At 35.8% G+C, this 20853-nt stretch overlaps 2 protein-coding genes and 1 non-coding gene across 6 annotated transcripts; all 3 read left to right on the forward strand.

Annotated features, from left to right (window-relative positions):
• Positions 1-4097: 4097 nt before the first annotated feature.
• On the forward strand, positions 4098-6815 carry LOC111807117 (uncharacterized). 3 transcript variants are annotated; one of them, XM_087129332.1, is made up of 3 exons: positions 4098-4240; positions 4320-4442; positions 4746-6815. In XM_087129332.1, exons 1-3 carry the CDS (start codon positions 4163-4165, stop codon positions 5193-5195), a joined length of 651 nt encoding a protein of 216 aa, XP_086985458.1. In that variant the 5' UTR covers positions 4098-4162; the 3' UTR covers positions 5196-6815. The 3 variants fall into 3 exon arrangements, with proteins under 3 accessions (XP_086985458.1, XP_086985460.1, XP_086985459.1); XM_087129334.1 differs by having other exon boundaries at positions 4848-6815; XM_087129333.1 differs by having other exon boundaries at positions 4371-4442.
• A 5704-nt stretch (positions 6816-12519) lies between these two features.
• LOC111807116 (transcription factor bHLH148) lies at positions 12520-20643 on the forward strand. Of its 2 annotated transcripts, none has more exons than XR_015423274.1 (2): positions 12520-12714; positions 19125-20643. XR_015423274.1 is itself a non-coding variant. In XM_023692694.2 (2 exons), the coding sequence occupies exon 2, from the start codon at positions 17866-17868 to the stop codon at positions 18472-18474; it is 609 nt and encodes a 202-aa protein (XP_023548462.1). In that variant the 5' UTR covers positions 12520-12714; positions 17732-17865; the 3' UTR covers positions 18475-18862. The 2 variants fall into 2 exon arrangements, 1 of the variants encoding a protein (XP_023548462.1); XM_023692694.2 differs by lacking the exon at positions 19125-20643 and adding an exon at positions 17732-18862.
• LOC147789804 (small nucleolar RNA Z247) lies at positions 13534-13673 on the forward strand. The gene has a single exon (XR_015423299.1). It is a non-coding gene; the product is annotated as a small nucleolar RNA Z247 (small nucleolar RNA).
• Positions 20644-20853: the final 210 nt, after the last annotated feature.

The following is a 20853-nucleotide window of genomic DNA, read 5'->3' on the forward strand; positions in this document are numbered from 1 at the left end:
TTTGAAACAAATTAGTAACAGACTATAAGATTATTTTTTTAGATTATTTTTTAAAGGTTTAAGATATTATTAGAATTTTAAAAATTTTAAGAGTTATTTTTATTAATTTAGGGTATATTTTTTAATATTTACTAATTAAATATAAACAAATTAGATTGATAATTAGAAAATATATATATATATATATATATATATATATATTGTTTATTATTATTTTTGTCTTATTGTCTAAAAATTAAAATTTTAATAAGTGATTGTATTTAAAGAGAATTATCTTTTTTTAATAATGTTGAATAAACAAATACAATTGCTTCCTATGTTTATTTAAGATATTGGTTGATAATGCGCTACAGCTTTGATTGGATAATCATGTATTTGTAATAATCCTTTGATTTAATATGTATATGTATATATTATTTTAATGAATTTAATTCCTCTAGATGGCGATAGTATTGCAAGTTGCATTTCTATAAAAATACACGCGTGCACATGATTTGATTATTTAATTAATCAATGCTCAAGTGGTAGCACCATTTCTTATCCATTCCAAATTCAAAACTTCATCATCATAAATAGATGATATTTTGTTACATTTTTATGTTTATTATTTTCGATATGTATTCTTTTATTTGAAACCGAAAGGTTACGTTTACTAAAAAAAAAGTCGCTTTGACTACCGAATTTGAGTTCCGCTATTGTTTTGACAAAACTTAAGCTACGAGTTCATTCATACGACTCAATGAATTGATATTTCGAAACCCAGCTAGCTCAAACTTGAACCAACGACAGTTTTCGTCTTTGTAACGACTCTTACCTAAGATTCGAAATTCGAATTTGGCACCTGATGGTCCCGGGATTCCCTTGCGTATTGGTCACGTTACCCACTTCTTGCTTCTTAAAAGTAAAGACTATTCTTACCGTATGTTTTGTGTTCACTCACATGCATCATAGAAAAATTTACAGATCCTATGATTGAGCCATCGAAAAGGAAGGTGCAGTCTCAGTTCATTCATGTACCCCTCTTTACTTGGATGTCACATATCACTAGCTTTCGCTATGATTCGTCTTTAAACCATATCTTACGAAGAGAGGCACCGCTCCGGTACCATCTGCAACAAACCATGCACAAAATTCTGAGAAGGTACGGTCGCGTTACCTACTCCTTACTTCTTAAGAGTAAATACTATTCCCACTTATATTTTTGAAAATTCTGAGATCAAATAGATATAATATATTTAAATTTGAGATACTAAACGTGTAATTTAACCTAATTTAATTTATAATTAACACTAAAAATGAATCTTAAATCATTATAAACTCGAATTATATTTTATTAATAACAAGATTATTACCAACTTTATATAGTAATTAATAATCCTCCCTTCATAGAACTACAAGCCAAATCATATCATATAACACACGACAAGCATCACTGTACAAGTTAATTTTTTCTTTACAGTCGACTACCTGGGATGACGATGACGACGGCGATAACGATAATCTTGAATGCTTTTCTAAGGTTCGTATGGTTTGTCACTTGAGAAGTAACGGTGAGTTTCGATGTCAGAACCCTTTCCGTAATTTTTATAACCTAGATTTTCATCATCATCGTCTACGTTATTGTTATTGTCGATATTAGTTACAACATCAGCAACAACAACAACAACATCGACATCTTCAGGTCCATGCTCATTTGCACCGCCAAAAACTTCCGGAGTTGTTTGGCCACCGAAGCTTCGAGCTAGCTTACGTGCATGCTTCTTCTCGACCACGCCGTGCATCGTAGCGTCCGCCATCACGAGAAGCAACGAGCCAACGAAGAGAAGGAGCACCTTCTTCATCATAATCACCACAAAAACTGAAAAGAAAAAAAAAAAAAAACAGAGCTTAATTTAGATAAATAAAAGCCAAAATTAATGGTTTTAATTAAAAATTACCTTGTTATTTGTTTGGTATTTAAGGATATGGCGTGGAGGAGGACAAAAGGAAGCATATATATAAAGGGAAAATTCAAGCCACTGTTTTGGACACGTGTAGAGATATATATGGAGGAATAATAATAAAAATAAATAAATAAATAATATATATATATATATATATATTTTTTTTTTTTTAAATTAATAAAGATATTCTTAGTTATAATGTCAACTTAAGTATAATTCAATTGAGTAACACATTATCCTCTGAGATTTGAATTCTTATCTATACGTAATATTATTGAACTAAAAAGAAATTAAATCCCGACCATTTGTTATTTCCTCTATGATATTGAATCTGTGACACCCGAGTAAAGGAACAGTACATGAAAGAATCGAGACCACATTTGAAAGAGAGCGATGTACCACAATGAAGGGATTAGATAAGGGGATATACCACAATGCCCACCAACGAGGTAGTTATGATTAAAGCAATTTCCATTGATTTAAGTTTCAACGTTTTAATAATTAAACCATTTAAATTTTCCGAATTGCAATAATTATGAATATATTTTTTTTTTTAGATATTAGAGGCTTTACGCCGTTCCAACAATTATGTCCATTTTCGATGGTTCAATTACTTATCGATTCAAGTTTTTTCTAATCCATATTTTATAATTTCTTCAGAATTGTCTGCTCATACCACGATGGAATTGTTAGACTATCGTGCATCTGCCTCCAACTTTCTATTGTGTTTGCTGTTAACTCTCGTTTTATCTTCCTTACGTCGCTGAGCCTTTTTTCTCCTCAATCTACGGAGACAAAATGGAAACGGTCTAAACAAACTAGCTAGTTCAGCTGACCTAAACATGATAAGATTGAAGTTCTGAATCATTCACTCGGCGTGTTGTTTAACTTATACTCGAACGCTCATAAGTTGGATGAATTTCCAATCATAATCCATTTCAAATGAATTTTATTGCGCGGTTAATACAACAAGGCAAATTGTGTTTCTATGGGTAAAGAAAATAATTCTAACTAATATAAGGATTTAGAGGCAAATTACTCATATACCCAAAAGCGTACTTTCAAAACTTTCAATAATACTTTTAAATTTTTTAAAAAAAGTCACAATATATATATATATTTTATATATATTATCGTTAGTTTTGGATATAAACTATTAATACTTTATTTTAAAAATATAAAAAATACATCTGAACTTTAAAATGTTTCATTAATGCCTTTAAACTTTATAAAAATGTTCAAAACTATCCTTAAATATCCATGAAAATTTAAAAGTAGCATTAAACACCTTTAAATTTTATTTAAAAAAATTATAAAAAGTTTTTACTCGATATATCGACTGAGACCATATGCTAAATTATATTTGAATTTTTAAAAAAATTTAAGGGTATTAATGAAACTTTTGAAAATTCAAAGTATTTTTTAAACCTGAGTGTTCAAGAGTATTTTTGAAATAAATTATTAACTGTTTGCATCTAAATCTTTGTACTGGAATTGACGATCAACCACTACCAATTTACTATTAAAATTTAATTTTTCAAATTCAAGGATATTTTTTAGATTTTTAAAAAAATTTAAGGGTATTATTAAAATTTTAAAAAATGTATGAATACTCACCCGTGTAGTTATGGGGGTGGGCACGAGTGGTCTGGTGTCCGAGCCAATTGGTCAGACAACGATGACTAAACTTATTAGATTAGTATTAGCCTTCTATCCCGAAAGAAAATGGGATAATAGAAAGAACGGAAAGCGCGGGAGCTATAGGATTGGTTTTCCCCGACCGGTAGCTGCTAGATTTCCCCATCTCTCCTAAACTTCCCCCGGTCTTCGGCCCAAGCTGTATGAGGCAGAAACTCGTCTCACGTACGGTTCGGAGGCCGAGCTAAAGTTTAATAATATTTTTAATAATTCATTATATAATTTTTTTTCAAATTATATGATATATAATTTTCAATTCGAAAGTAAAGAAATATAATTAATTTTTTATACAAAAGTATTGAAGTTTTTTAAAATAATGAATAAAATATTTAATTATATTACTGGAAAAAAGTGGCAATTAATTTTCAATTTTTAGTCCCTCGTATTAAGAATGCCCCATATAAAAGCAAAAATTTAGTGAGATTGCATACCGTTATTTTATTTCTTTCATATGTTGCACGATATTCATTGGCGCCAAAGATTAGGTTCAGAACGTCCGAAAATTTTCCCGCGATATCAAGATGGAGAAAAGGATGAAAGACTCCCAAACTCCTCAGAGAGATCAAGCGGCAAATCGTAGATCGAGGAAACCTCTGAAGGTATGATTGATTTTTATAGGTTATTCTCAATCGCTGTCATTCTCTAGCTTGATTTCTTGTTCGTTCTGCTTCCTTGAAGATCGCCAAATGCTTGACTGCCACATTTTCACTTTCCGATGATAAAATCCAGCAAAGTTCGAAGCAAGACTTCTCTTCGATTTCTGTTGTCTCAGACGTCAATCAAATTCCAGATATCGATCGAGTAAGTTCCGATTCTATCAGTCCGACTTAACTTTTCATTTCGTTCTTCTATCTATACTTTGTGTTTTCCTGCTTCTTCTGTTTCGTTTATTAGTTGATATCAATTGTTGGAGTAGATTTGTAGTTTATTCATTGATCGAGTTATATTCGTTTTTTTTTTCCTCCGTTTATAATCTACTGCGACTGGAGATTCACTTGATGTATTAAACGTATGCTCAAGCGATGAAACGAGGTATATGAGAGATTTATGACCCTGGAATTTGATAGATTTAAAATTTTGCTAAGTTAGTTTCCTCAATTTCAGTGTTTCTTGCATGATGTTAATCCGGCTCTTTCTGCTTGCTGCGGGAGCTCTCTTATCCCCGATCTTTCTCCATCTTCAGTTGTCACTTTTGATAATGGACAGCTTGACAAAGTTCCAGTTAATTTTTCTGGATCTAATGATTTGGGTGAAAGTAGCGCGGGTTCAGTAGGAGCAGAGATTGCTGTAAATTCTTTAAGTCGTGCTCTAACTCAAGTCCTGCAATCCACGGATGTTGATCATCAGGCCAAGAAGCTTATAGATGCATCCATAAGGATCATTGTAGACGATTTCCTTGCCATACCTCAAGATCGAGACCAGATTTTTCAACTTATTTCTGCCAAAAATCAAGTTCTCTCTCTATCTTTATTCGTGTGGATCATCGTCTTGGCATTAGCTTTCTTTTTCAACTCGGAAGTCAAGAGCTCTTTCATCGGGCCATTGCCAACTTAAACTTGCTGTTCAAGCATCAGAGGTCTGATCTTAATTGATTTTGTCGTAACATGTTACCTTCGAAATGGACTTTGCCTGTTTCATCTTCCTACATAAGAAACCTAAGCCGTGAAAGTTTGCAGTCAAAAGTTAACCGTGCATAACCTCACGGTTAGCGTACTATGATTTAAAGCTATTTGAAATTTCATAAACTTGTGGGTGACCATTTGACTTCGATCTTTAGTAAACCTTTAGCATTGCATTTGATTTCGATCTTTTAGTAAAGCTTTAGCGTTACATTTGACTTCGATCTTTTAGTAAACCTTTAGCATTACATTTGACTTGGATCTTTTAGTAAAACCTTAGCATTACATTTGACTGCTTATTTGTGAGTCTTCACTTTCTTATTTGATTAATTAGCGAATATTTAATGTTGTTTTCACTTTGCAAAGATATATTTTGCCTAGAGAATTCAGAGCAATTTGTTTTGAATTCGGAACTATTATGATGCGAGTTAGAGAAGATCCAAACTGCTCAGCATTCTGGAGATGTTGTTGCATTTGATAAGGACTCGAGCCTGATTTGTTAATAAACAACGATTTATGATGAGGCTGATTTTTTTTTTTTTTTTTTTTTTTTTTTGCATATCATTCCAGCATTGTTGCATATCTTTAGCAACTCCTTCCATGTGCATTATATGCAAATCAAGTATGCTATTAGAAAAAGCTTAACAGAAGATGATGACCTAAACAATGAAATCATATGACTGATTGAAGAGAACATGTCAGTGGTTGGCACAACTCATACTGATAATGACAAGATTACTGCCAGCTGAATGTGAATTTAGTAAAAGAAAACGTTTTGGACTTTCCATAGAAGATATAGATTATAATTAGTTTTTTTCAGAAGACAAGCATTTGTTGCATATTTTTGGCATCTCCTTTCTGGTACATCAACTCAAGTATGCTGTTATAAAATGTATTTTATCTACAAAAGACGATGAGCTAAACAATGAAGTCATATGGTTGATTGAAGAGATATGTTAGCGGTTGGCTGGCACACCCTGATACTGGTAATGTCTAGAATAGTGCCAACTGACTGAATATAGTTGGAAAACCGTTTTGGGTTTTTTTATTGAAGAACTGGATTGTAATTAGTTACTGATTCCATCTGGTAACTTGAAATCTGAGTTGATGACTTGTCAGCTACAACCTTGAACAAGTCTCTGGTTTGCTCTTTGATTGTGGTTTGATTTGAACTGCAACGACTGGATTTGTTACACCAAATGAACATTGTTTAAGGTTTTGATACCTATGAATAATGTGGGTCAATCCTAGTTCTCTCAATGACAGGACATTTACATGTTACCTACCGCGAATGGTAGATAATGATAAGCTGCTGGTCATTTAGGTGACTAATTCTATTCAGTGGCAAAACTAACATCTTTTAATCAGATGGGGTTTGTTCTCTATCCATGATTGAGTAATTTGGGGTAATTCCCAGGGAATTCTCTTTACAGGAAACCTTGACCATCTACATATGCCTCATTGAAAAGATTCATTCTGTCATAAATAGAAACAGATGGAAAGAAGAAAGAATTACTTCCAGGGGATTATGTCAATTGCAAAGGAAATCGTGGAAAGAGGTTAGAATAGATGGTTTTGCATTTCATTGTTTTAAATTATTTTATATTGTTTTTATTTTCTTTAAATTTTCAATGTTTTCGACATTTATACTATAGATGATGTTTTTTTTTTTTTAATTATATTCATATTTTAGAAGAGTATGAGGCGTTAGTAGCAACTCTAAGTCGTTACAAGTTTACAGTTTTGAGTCACTAAGATCTTATAGGTTGACATTTTAGCAAGGTCTTATTATTGTTGCTCCTCACGCCTCACTCACCATTTCTTGCTCTTAAGCTTCAACACACAATATGTAGCATCACTATTGCATGAGTTTGTTGTTAGGAATCACGACTCTCTACAATGGTATGATATTGTTCAGTTTGAGTATAAGTTTTCATGGTTTTGCTTTAGACTTCTCCAAAAGGCCTCATATCAATGGAGATAGTATTTCTCACTTATAAATTCATAATTCTCTAACATTTAGGTTGGAGAGGCAAATAACAATCGGCCGGTGGGGTCCTCATCACCAGGCTTTTCTCTGATGCTAACGTGCATTATATACATCTTCCAGACCTACATGCATGCAGCTGCCAGGTATGTGTATAGCTCTCTCACATTCATCTTTAATTGATCATTTCCCCCTCCCCAATGTGATTGGTTTTGACATCTTATTTATGATACTTACTTTTGAATCTATTAAACGCTCCAGTCCTCGCTACTTTATTGTGTCTGACACGAAGGGGGCAACCTCTCCTCTAAATCATAATGGCTGTTATAGTAAATTAAACTTTAGCGCTATAATTTAAGGTTTATTTTCGGTGGCTTGTTCTCTTGTGTATTGATTACACATGGTCACAATGATTTCACTAAGAAAGAGGATTAGGTTATATATAATATTCAAGCCTAGAGCGTCATAGCATTATTAGGGCCTATGAAATGAAATTTTGTTGGTGGAATGCTGACAACATCACCACCAACAAGATTGGCTCGCCCGAGAGGTGGGGTCTGAAAGCCGAATTGGAGAAAATAGTTAAAATTCCTAATAGTTGACACTCTGGTGTTGTAAAATATGTTCGATTCATATTTGGTGATGTTAGAATCTTTGAACATAAGAGGACAGTGGGGGTAGCTGTTTGAATTATTGTTTTATTCAGTCTGGTCCAAATGCCAATATTAAAATATTAGGTTTAGATGGCATGTACTTAGATAGGGTAAAGGGTTAGGTTGTAGAAATTTGTTGATTATAAAATAGTTTAATTAATTAATTAATACATTACTATTTTCTTTTCAAGTTGTAATTTTGAGTTTTTACTGTCCCACGTTCCCTAATTTAGGGAATGACCATAGATTTATAATCAAGGAATGGAAATGAAGTCTTTTGAAAAATCTAAAACAAAGTCATGAAAGCTTTCTGAATAATATCATACCATTATGGAGTAAATTACAAATTTAATTTTTTATTTTTGAGATTTGTATTGGTTAGTCTCGAACATTTAAAAGTTTTTAATAGTGGGGTAAATTTTTAGTTGGGTCTAAATATACATATATAAATAGATTATTAAAAATTCAAAATTTTAATACAATAATTTATTTATTAAATAACATTAAAACATTCTAGTAAATTCAATAATGAAAGTTTAGATACTAAAATTATAAATTTTTAATGGTATAATCTATAATTTTTTAAAAAAATTAATTTGTTAAATATGAATATAAATTTTATATTCATTGAAATCTTGTATTTTAAATTGTTTATCTAGTAAATTTGATAAATTTTAATTTAATTTGTTTTTTTTTTTTAGTTTAGAGATTTTTTTTTTTTATAATTTTAAAAGTTAAATACAAATAGATATCGATTTTAAAAATTAAAAACTAAATTTATAATTTAATCTTTAAGTTTATTGATAAGCACGTATGTATTTGTGTTTTATTTATGAATTTATATGTTGTATAAATTAGAATGCAACTACAAATTAGTTTAGAAATTAAGATTTATGTGGAATTAAAAAATTTCCAATTAATAAATTGTTAATTAGAGAGAACAAGGAATTATGTGAAGGAAATATGGAGGCAGGGGCATAGCTGTACACACTCCCCATAAAAGTGAGAAAAGTCCAAAAAGCCCACAAAATAATTAAACAAAATAAAACGGAGTTGGAGATAAAAAGACACTGCCAGATAGACGGACCCACATAGCACGTGCACTTTTTAAACTTATTTTCCCTATTTTCTAAAAACTCTCAATATTATTTTTCTTTTTTTCTTTTTCTTTTTAAACTCTAAATTTTGTGTTATTTTTAAATTTGTTTTAAATAATGAAATATTAAGAATTAAGAAGTCAAAGGCAGATGGCACGTCATGAAGGCATAAATTCTTTAAAAAAAAAAAAAGAAGTCAAACCACTCCGCAAACCACGGAGCTGTTCGTCCTATTCAGATATTCACGATCAAGAAACACCGGATTCTCTTTTGGATAGGCCCTGAAAGGAGAAGGAATGTTGGAATGCCAACAGGCGTCTACAATTGAAACCACCCGACCCAATAGTACCCTATTTTTGAAACGTCCAGTGTCAAAGTCATTGAATGGGTAAGTCGCTCGACTAACTTTTCCTTTCTCTTCTTTTTCGGGAGAATGCCACTGCTCGAAACAAGGGACAAAAACAAAATCACAAGCTTATGATAAAAAACGAGCAAGAAAAGGCGAAGCGTTCTCTTGGTTGTCCTTTTAAGATTTTTCTTTTAGGCTTTCTCTCTCGAGATTTTTAAAATGGGTTTAGAAGTAAACAAATATAATAATAATAATAACAACAACAAAAATATAGGTGAAAAAGTCTAAAATGAAAGAAAAAGAAATCCAGTTTATGATGACACAATTTTGTTTTGATTTTAATTACAAGAACATTTGACGTATTTTTGAAAGAATTAAATTATATTTTAGTGGAAGTTGTGGAAAGTATATGTTATTTAATTAAAATTGATATGTTACGTAGCCAGTAAGGAATGGAAGCTGATTTTTAGAGGAATGAAGATGAAGGGGGCAAAAAGGCAATCATTCGCTACAGAAATCGCAATACATTAAAGACTCAAAGGTGGCAAAAGCTAAGCTCTGCACTCCCACTCCCACATAATTCGATATGATTTTGAACTTTTTCTGCCATCGACTATCTTGCTTCTTGGTTTACCTTTCATAAAGCAATTAAAGATCGCCACAGAAAAGTATATTAATTCCACCGTCACATCAATTTTTTTTTTCTTTTTCCTTTTTATACACAATATTTATTTTCTATTTTTTTTTTATTTTGAATTCTTATTTATAAAATTTTATCAACTTATATTATTAATTTATTTTGTTTTTTTCTAATCGCATTTTGCAATTTTCTTTATTTCGATTCGTAGGTTAAGAAATTTCATAAACTGGTTTTTTTTTTTTTTTTTTTTTTAATCTTTTGATAGCCTTTCCATTCACTCGGCTCCTCTCTTTTCGAGAATCCATACATCCCTTATCAATATATGAACAGTTATCTCTCCAGCAAAGGTTTAGGTTTGGCCTCAATGGGAAAATAAAACGGAGCACCTAACAACGTATCTTCACAGACCAAGAACTACGAGATCGCCCCTTTCATTCTGGGGTGACGGATGGATCGTACCATTCGAGCCTTTTTTTTTCTTCATGCTTTTCTCCGAGGTCTGGAGAAAGCTCCAATCCGTAGGATTTTCTTAATCCTCCCTTCCCGAAAGCGAAAGGAAGAGCGTGAAATTCTTTTTCCTTTCTTCCTCAGGGACCAAGAGATTTGAAAAAGGATCTTAGAGTGTCTAGGGTTGGGCCAGGAGGGTTTCTTAGGATCTCTTCTGTTTCATCGATTTTGTCTGGATCCTCATTTTCTTCCGAAAAAAAGGAAGGAGAAGTATCTTTTTCAGTGGATCCCTCTTGTTCCTGTTTAGTCCCCCTCTGTTTCCTCTGTTTCTTCCAGTTTCTTAGTAAGAATGGGTGACGGTATTCTACCTAAATAGTAGATACAAGTAATAAATAAGAGAATACTAAAGATTCGAGTCATATAATTTTTCAATTCTGCCCCAAGGTATTTATTTGATCTAATATAATTATTTTGGTGTATCCAGACTCATATCAATCTTATGAGGGAAGGGAAGCTGTAACATTTAGATTACCTTGATCAAATATCTCAAACTAAGAATACTTGTTTTAGATTCAAATCACTCTAATAATGTCAAGCCCAACTTAAAATATATATTTTAATATCAAATTAAAAGATGAATTTCTTATTTATATAATTATTTTTTTTAATATAAAAAAATACAAAATATATATATATATATATAAAACTTTTGGATAAATATTTTTAATAGTTGATGAAATAAAATAAATAAATAAAGATTTTTTTTTCAAACTACATTTAAAACCTAAACTTATGTCTCTTATTTATTTATTTATTTATTTCTTGAAAGAAAAAAGAAAATAATGAAATATAATTGATGTAGTAGAAAATTATAATGAAAGCCTCCGGGCGCTTAAATGTCAACTGTGGATGCATTGAATATCCACAAAAGTTTGGAGCCAGATCATCGGACACGTGTGTATTTTCCATTGGACCACGTTGCTTTCTACTATCATTTTCCACTCATGTCTTGATGTTCCTTTCGTAAGGGTTTTTTTAATTTTTAATTATTTTTATTTTTATTATTGCGTGAGAGAAAATATAAATGAAAAAAATAAAAATTGTTTAATTACCCCCATACCCTTTTAATAAAATTTAATTATTAAAAAAAAATTATTTTAGAAGTTAAACAGAATTAAAAAAAAAAAAGATATTGTCCACTTCAACCATAAGCTCTCATGACTTTACTTTGTGCTTCCTCAAAAGGTCTCGTACCAATAGAGAGAGTATTGCTTAATTATAAACCTACGACCATTCTCTAAATTAGCGGACTTTTTTCATCATCCAACAATTATTACTTTTTTTTTTTAATAAATAAGGGATTAATTACTATTTTAAAAATCTAAAAAAAAATAAATAATAGTATCTGAAATTTTATTTATTAATGTAATAAAATAATGGTTTGAAAAAAAAAACACAAAAAAAAAAAAAAAAAACACGCAATTGTCGAAATTTACTTGTTGAAGTTGACAGGGCAATGTATAAAAAAGGATGTTGGTGTTGGCCCAAGGAATTTGTCAAAATGGATGCAAAAGAATAAGAAATTCATTTTATTTTATTTTCTTCGTTTTTTTTTTTTTAAAAAAAGGAAAGTAAATCTATATTTTAATTTTTGTTTTTGTTTTTTATTCCAGTCGGGTGTTGAGATTCGGACATTAGATTTTTTAATCGAACATAAATATTTTATATCAATTGAGCTATGTTTTCAATTATACGTCCCGTCTTTGAACTCTCCAGTTTTTTTATTTTGTAAAGTCTAATTTTATAATAAATTTTTGAAAAAATTAAGAAATTAATTTTAAAAATATTGAATTTATGATAAATATACAAAATAAAAAAACATCAATTTAGATATAAAAAAAAATTAGAAATTAAATTAATTGAAAAGGGGTAAATAAAGAAAGGCACGAACCCGAGCTGAGTGCGGACCCAACCGAGCCATTATAGACCATCAGACGAGCCCCAAGCCTTTGGCTGTGGCTGTGGCTGTGGCTCTATAAAATACGAGTCATATGGTGCAGAGTCGAAGCAATAAGTCATAGTTTTGGTTCACTTCTCTCTCTCTCTCTCTCTAACTAACTACTTGCAGAAGGGGACGCCTTAAGATCGGGTTCCATATATATCCTCTTCAATCACAACATTCTCTGTCTTTTCGCTCTCGTAAAGCCGTGATTCCATCTTCTTCAGAGTTCTTCCTGTTTCTGTTGATCGAGAATTTGTTGTAGAAGGAATTTCCCTAAAGGTACGCATCTTATCATAAGTTCCTAATCTTCTTCCTGCTGTTATCGTTGTTAAACCTAAAATAGATCATAACTGTATATACTAAAATAGTCTAAGATTTACTAGTTTATGATTTGAAGGGTTTGTTACCAAATCTATGATTTTATGGTTTGTTACCAAATCATAGATTTGGAATGTAATCTTCATTATACGCATCTATAAATACATGAGGTCGTGACCCATATAGGTCATCGTGCCATTCAATCTAACATGGTATCAGAGCCAAGGTTTATTTTTTAAACTCCTCGCCATGTCTTCTTCCTCCTCTCCATCCACCATCTCCAACACCGTCTCAACTACCATGGCGACTTTTGGCCTTAAACAATATCCAATCCCTCTACACCATGTTGTCACAATTCGTCTAACCAAAAACAACTTCATCATATGGCGTGCCCAGCTCCTCCCCTACCTACGGAGTACGAAGCTTATGGGCTACCTCGATGGCACCAATGTTGCACCTGCCAAGCTGATCCCTTCCTCAACTGCTGCTGGTGCTGAGCTGGTCTCTAATCCGGCCTATAATCAGTGGTATGATCAGGATCAACAAGTCCTTAGCGGCCTTCTCTCCTCCATGTCTGAGGAGATTCTTCATGATGTGGTTGCCGCTACTACGTCCAAGGAGGCGTGGGATACCCTGCAGCGGATGTTTTCATCGTCAACTCGTGCTCGCACTACTCAGATTCGTGTTGAGCTTGCCACGTCCAAGAAACGAGATCAATCTGCTGCAAATTATTTTTGCAAGATCAAAGGGCTAGCCACCGAGCTGGCCGCCGCCGGCTCTGCCTTGCAGGATGATGATGTGATCGCGTATCTTCTCGCTGGTCTTGGCCCTGACTATGATCCCTTCGTCACCTCAATGACTACCAAGAGTGAAGCCCTCACCCTTGATGATGTGTTTGCACATCTAATGACGTATGAAGCTCGCCAACTACAACACCAGGCTGAACTTCAGTTAAATCTTGGATCTTCTGCCAATTATGCTAGTCGTGGTGGTCAGCAGAAGAATCGTGGGCGTAGGGATCGCGGTCGTGGTCGTTCTCAAGGTTATGCACCCTCTCGTCCTGCTGGTGATCGTCGTGGCCCTTCTGCTCGTCCTTCCTGCCAGATCTGCGGCAAAGTGGGGCATACTGCTATCCGCTGCTGGCATAGGATGGATGAGTCCTATCAAGATGAACCTTCTTCTGCTCCTCCTACGGCACTGGCGGCTACTTCCTCTTACAAGATTGACCCAAATTGGTACAGCGACACAGGCGCTACGGACCATATCACCAGTGACCTGGATCGTCTCGCTGTGCGTGAACGTTATCATGGAGGTGAACAAGTTCAAGTCGGCAATGGAGCAGGTTTGCGTGTTTTGCATACTGGTCATTCTCTAATTAATACTGCTACTCGTCCTCTTGCGTTGCGTAATATTTTGCATGTGCCTGAAATTTCCAAACATCTTCTTTCTGTTCATAAATTTTCTCGTGATAATGACGTATTTTTTGAATTCCATCCTTGGCATTTTTCTATAAAGGATCGACAGTCGAGGAAAAGTCTCCTAAATGGGAGGTGTGAATCTGGTCTTTATCCTATTAAGCCATCCGATGTCGATAATCTCAAGCACGCCTTGGTGAGCAGATCTACTACTCACGCCCAATGGCATGCTCGTCTTGGACATCCTTCATCTCAAGTAATAAAATCCATTTTGCGTCTAAATAATATTTCGTGTGCTAGTGAGTCATCTTTGTCAGTTTGTAATGCGTGTCAGTTAGCAAAGAGTCATCGATTACCATATACTAGTTTTTCCCATAGGTCTTCGTCACCTTTGGAACTTATTTTTTCGGATGTTTGGGGCCCTGCACCTCCATCTGTTGGGGGTTTTAAATATTATATTAGTTTCATTGATGATTTCAGTAAATTTTCGTGGATCTATTTGATGCATGATCGTACAGAAGCTCCTCGTATATTTTTGCAATTCCAAGCTCATGTTGAGCGCCTCCTAGATACTAAAATCAAGTGGGTTCAATCTGATTGGGGTGGGGAATATCAGAAAATTCATAACACATTTTTTCGTTCCCTTGGAATTGGTCATCGTGTTTCGTGCCCTCACACACATCAACAAAATGGGTCTGCTGAACGCAAGCATCGTCATATTGTTGAAACTGGCCTAGCCCTTCTAGCTCATGCTCATGTACCTATTAAATTTTGGGACGACGCGTTTCTTACAGCCACATATCTCATCAATCGTCTTCCTACTCGTGTCATCGATAAAAAATGCCCCTTAGAGCTTCTTTTTCATACCCCACCAAATTACTCCTTATTAAAAATTTTTGGGTGTGCCTGTTGGCCTCATCTTCGTCCTTATAACAAACAAAAGCTCTCTTTTCGATCAAAGGAATGTGTCTTTCTAGGCTACAGTTCTTCACATAAAGGGTATAAGTGTCTTGACACCGATTCTGGTCGTGTCTATATGTCTAGAGATGTCATATTTGATGAAAATGTTTTTCCATTCAAGAGAGCCTCACCTAATTCTTCCCCAATCATGCAGTCGACGCATAATGCCCCTGATTTGTGCACCTTGCATTTGGGTAATAGCAGTACTAATTTGGAGAATGATCACATGCATATGTCTGGGCCTACTAACTCTTTGGATGCAGAAAATTTGGTGTCTACATCAGCTTCGGAATTGCCGCAACAATCCTCCGCGTCGCTGCCATTCGAATCGGCGTTGGTTGTTCCGCCAATGATTGAGGCATCGGCTTCTCCGCCAGCAGATGATATTGCGCAATGCCCGGTCGAATCCTCGGCCGTTGGTCAACCAACTGCTGTAGCATCGGTTGCTCCCCTCGCAACGGCTGATACGGCCGTCCCCTCAAATGTGGATCCTGCACCTACTACTCATCCGTATGGTACTCGATTGAAGCACAATATCAAAAAACCCAAGGTGCGTACAGATGGAACAGTAACATATCTTGTAGCTCGGTCTTCTGCCTCTGAACCTACTTCACATATTACTGCTATGGAGCATCCCCTCTGGCGTCAGGCAATGAATGATGAATTTCAGGCACTTCAAAAAAATAAGACATGGCACTTAGTTCCTCCTCGTGCTGGTCTTAACGTTATTGATTGCAAATGGGTTTTCAAACTCAAACAAAAGCCAGATGGCTCTATTGATCGCTACAAAGCACGCCTGGTTGCTAAAGGTTTTAAACAGCAGTATGGCGTCGATTATGATGATACCTTTAGTCCAGTTGTTAAGCCCACTACCATTCGGCTCTTATTATCTCTTGCTATTTCTCGTGGTTGGGCTATTCGGCAGATTGATATTCAAAATGCTTTTCTTCATGGCCTTCTTAATGAAGATGTTTATATGAAGCAGCCCCCTGGATTTGTGGATTCTCAACACCCTGGTTATCTCTGCAAGCTGGATAAGTCGCTTTATGGCCTTAAACAAGCTCCGCGTGCCTGGTTTTCTCGCCTTAGCTCCAAACTATTACAGCTGGATTTTACACCTTCAAAGGCTGATGTCTCTCTTTTTATTTTTAACAAAACGGGCATTCAGATGTATATTCTCATCTACGTTGATGATATTATTATCATCAGCTCATCTTCTACGGCTACTGAGAAACTTCTTACACAGCTTCAGGATGATTTTGCCGTCAAGGATCTTGGTATTTTGAGTTATTTTCTTGGGATTGAGGTCCGCCATACTTCTAGTGGACTTATTCTGACACAACATAAATACATTCGAGATTTATTAGCCAGAACCAATATGCTCACCTCCAAAGGTGTGCCCACACCTATGCTTCCCAGTGAGAAGTTGTTATTGAATGGTGGTGAAAAGCTCTCACCTGAGGATACTACTCGCTATCGAAGTGTCGTTGGTGCTCTCCAATATTTGTCTCTGACACGTCCTGATATATCCTTCTGTGTCAACAGAGTGTGTCAGTTCATGTCCTCTCCGACTTCTATACATTGGGCGGCAGTCAAACGAATTCTCCGTTATCTACATGACACTATTGATATGGGTTTGTGTCTTACAAAGTCCAGCACTGATTTGTTGAGTGCCTTTTCAGATGCTGATTGGGCTGGGAATCCTGATGATCGTCGAAGCACTGGAGGCTATGTGATCTTCTTTGGTGGCAATCTTATCTCTTGGAGTTCGAGGAAACAATCGACAGTTTCTCGTTCTAGTACGGAAGCCGAATATAAGGCGGTTGCTGATGCCACTGCCGAATTAATTTGGATCCAAGTTCTCTTGCGTGAGCTCGGGATCTCGCAAGCGCGAGCGCCTAGCCTATGGTGTGACAACATTGGTGCCACCTACCTATCCGCCAATCCAATCTTTCATCGACGGACGAAGCATGTTGAGGTTGATTATCACTTCGTTCGTGAACGAGTATCGACTCGTCAGCTTGATGTTCGACTCATATCTTCCAAGGATCAGCTCGCCGATATCATGACAAAGCCACTGCCAGCTCCTTCTTTTAGCTATTTTAGGCGCAATCTGAACTTAGTAGTACATCGTCCAGATTGAGGGGGGGTGTTAAACCTAAAATAGATCATAACTGTATATACTAAAATAGTCTAAGATTTACTAGTTTATGATTTGAAGGGTTTGTTACCAAATCTATGATTTTATGGTTTGTTACCAAATCATAGATTTGGAATGTAATCTTCATTATACGCATCTATAAATACATGAGGTCGTGACCCATATAGGTCATCGTGCCATTCAATCTAACAATCGTTAGAATTTTTGATCTTCTTCTCTGATTCTCAAGAATTTTCAATCAAGATTGTTAATCCTAGTGATTCTGATTGGTTTACTTTTTTCCTGATTTCGTAATACCTCTTTTTTTTTTTTGCTTCATTTCTTTGTAAGAATCGGTCTCGATTTGATTTGTGATGTTTTGCTGTAAATTCTGATTTCGTTAGGGAGTTGACGTTTCTGTTCGGCTAAATCTGTTATATCCTTTTGTTTTACTCTTGCTCAGGATTTTTTTCTTTGCTTGCTTTGGAACGCGTTGTGTAAATTTGGAGGAGAGAGATTAGATTAATGGTTGATCATCTTTGAATCATCGATTTGTCGAGGGAATCGATTTTTCTGAGATCGGATCGGTGCGTCTCGATGGCGTCATCTGTTCATTCGAACTCCGATCGCGCGCGGGAGTCTTCAAGGAGGCAGAAGAAGAAGAAAAGCCACGGCAACAGAGATCATCATCAAAACCAGAACCATATTAAATGGAAGTCTCAAGCGCAGCAAGAAATTTACTCGTCCAAGCTGGTCCGAGCATTGAATCAAGTGAGGCTCAGTCCTCCGAACGAGGCGCCGCGCCGCGGCAGAGCCGTACGCGAGGCCGCTGACAGAGTCCTCGCCGTCGCTGCCAAGGGGAGAACCAGGTGGAGCCGAGCCATCTTAACGAACAGGCTGAAACTCAAATTCAGGAAGCCGAAAAGACAGAGATCGGCATCCACCGCCGGAAACAACCGCTCAAAGAAACCTAGAGTTAGCGTATTGCGGTTGAGAGGGAAATCCTTACCGGCGGTACAAAGGAAAGTTAGGGTTCTTGGACGGCTAGTTCCCGGTTGCCGGAAAGAACCGTTGCCGGTTATCCTGGAAGAGGCTACCGATTACATAGCTGCACTTGAAATGCAAGTTCGAGCCATGAGTGCCCTCGCCGAGTTGCTCTCGGCCTCAACTTCTGCAGCAGGCTCTAGCTCCGCCCCACCAAACTGATGACTCGCTTTCCTACTGGTGTTTCCCTTTTCCCGACAAATCCTACCATTTTCCCGCTTCTTCTCGCATCTTTGCTTTGCTTGCCTCTATGCAAGTGAAGTAACTGTCTGTTAAATATGGTTGCTGCTATTTTCTTCTTCCTCCTTCCCCGTGGTATTCTATTTTTTCTGTTCACTCTTCCCCTCCTCCTGAATAACTTCTTTGGAATCCAATGCCCAAAAAGAAGAGAAAAAAAAAAAGGAAAAAAGAACTTGGAATCCGTACATAATTTGTGCTGTAATCTTCGGCCTCGGCTTGTCTGTTGTTTTACATTCACTTCGTGGATTTATTAACCCCTCTTGTTGATTTCTGCAAAGTTAATGAGAAGAAAAAACAGTTTTCTGGTGAATCTTAGGCAGTATATACTTGGTGCCCATGTCTAAGCTGATCCATGGAAAACAAAAAGAAGGGGGTCAAGTATATACTCGGTGCGTTTGAATTGGAAACTGAAAGTTGCTTTGTCTGAGAATTTGGGTTCATTTATATTGAGCTCTAGGATCCAACTTCTTAGCTTAGCATCATTCCTACCCCTCTAATAATTTAAGTTTCTTGTTCTGTTTGTTTTGTTTTGTTTTTTGGTGGGTAAAGTTTTGAAATGAGGAACTCTCTAGTCGTCCAGTGGGGCTAAAACCCAGGCAGGGGAAGAGACAATGGAAGAGGAGGAGAAAGGATCTTGTCATGTCTGAGTTTAGTAAAGCGCTGCTTGTGGGGGCAGGGCAAGGCAGGGCAAGGCAGGGCATGGCATGGCATGGCATGGCATGGCATGGCAGAGCAGGCAGGCAGGCAGGCCAAAATTTGGTGCTGAGAATCATGTTTTGAGTAAGACAGGAAGAGGGCTCTGGCAATCATGTGGGTTATAGAGACTTATAGTACACCCACGCTGAACAGTGACAGCCCTAGATTTTTGGGGCATCCATGTGAGTTTCAGATATACAATTTCTTTTTCTAAATTTTACATGTACTTATTATGTGTGAGGTATTTCTTTGTAGCTTCACCTGCCCTACTTCATATCCAAAGGAGGAGGACCTTGTTTGGCATGCAGACAGATAGATACAGCTCACTCCTAGTGGCCTCCCATTTCCTCCCCTCTGTCCTGGCTCCCACATCCCCATTCTTCTTCTTTTTAATCTCCCATCCCTCACCTACCTCCTCCTCCTCCTCCTCTTCCTTTGCCTATTTCAAGTTTTTTTAGAGTAGTTTTACGTCTAAAACTAGAAGTTCTTCGTATAGAATTCGGTTTGGAACGATGTGGCGGTGAGATTTAGAATGGTGTGCCGATTCAATCTATTGTTCTACCTCACTGCCACACCGTTTCACATCCAATTTTGTGTCTGAAATTTTAAATGGTTTCAATTTTGTATCTTCGTATTCTTGATTTCGGTAAAATGAGGTTCTTTATTCTATGCTAGGGATCTTTCATCCTTCCTACCACCTTTGTGAGATTATGTTCATATAGTTGTCCTTACTTTTATTGTGATGTCCCACATCTTTTAAAAGGTGTAGAAAGCTGTCTCTAGTAGATGCGTTCTAACAATTTTGAGGGGAAGTGGCCATTACATTTATGTTAAGAATCTAGAGAGGGGATTAGTTAGTTGTTCTCGTGTTTTAAACAATTGAATGGTTCTTCTTCCGAATTGAAAGCCTAACTAGACGAGACCTCACTCGGGTATTAAAATAAGAAAAAGATGCTAAGTGGGTGGGAAGTTTGACCAAAATTTGACAGCACATAGAACATAGACAGACAATTTGTCCAATGAACCAAAGTATGTTTGCATCAACAAATGTTTGAGCTAATCTTGTCTCCCAGCTTCCACTCTCTTATGTTCTCCCCTAACCTCTCTTTTTCTTGAATGAACTGAATTTCATTTTGGTTTCGTTTCCTAAGCCTTCCATTTCAATCCAAGTCTTTGTTTAATAACATCTCCGGCCGACAGTCAACTCCCAACAGCTTTGCCTTCATTCCCACGTTTGAGAAGTTATTCCACCTAAACCCGAACTCAAAAATTATATTAAGATATTGAGTTTATCTGTTTAGGTCGAGTGTCGATGTGACATAAATATATGTTATCGATATCCGTTTGGTGTACCTAAGTTTATATAAAAAGTCGAATATGTTTCAAACTGTCTCACTTTATATCAATACTTTTTTAGTAGAGATATGTTCATATGACCTAATAGTATGATTAACTCAAACTACCCAACTTAAACCATAAAGGTTGACTTGGGTTGGGTTATAATTATTTTTCGTCTTGAGTGAGTTGAATTTTTGTAAAAACGAAAATTTGCATCGGTATGCAGGTTGACAACCCAACTAATCCGACCAACCCAAAATAAGGTCA

The sequence above is a fragment of the Cucurbita pepo genome, chromosome 12, assembly GCF_057944985.1.
Source record: "Cucurbita pepo subsp. pepo isolate OVF chromosome 12, ASM5794498v1, whole genome shotgun sequence".
NCBI classification, from domain to species: Eukaryota; Viridiplantae; Streptophyta; class Magnoliopsida; order Cucurbitales; family Cucurbitaceae; genus Cucurbita; species Cucurbita pepo.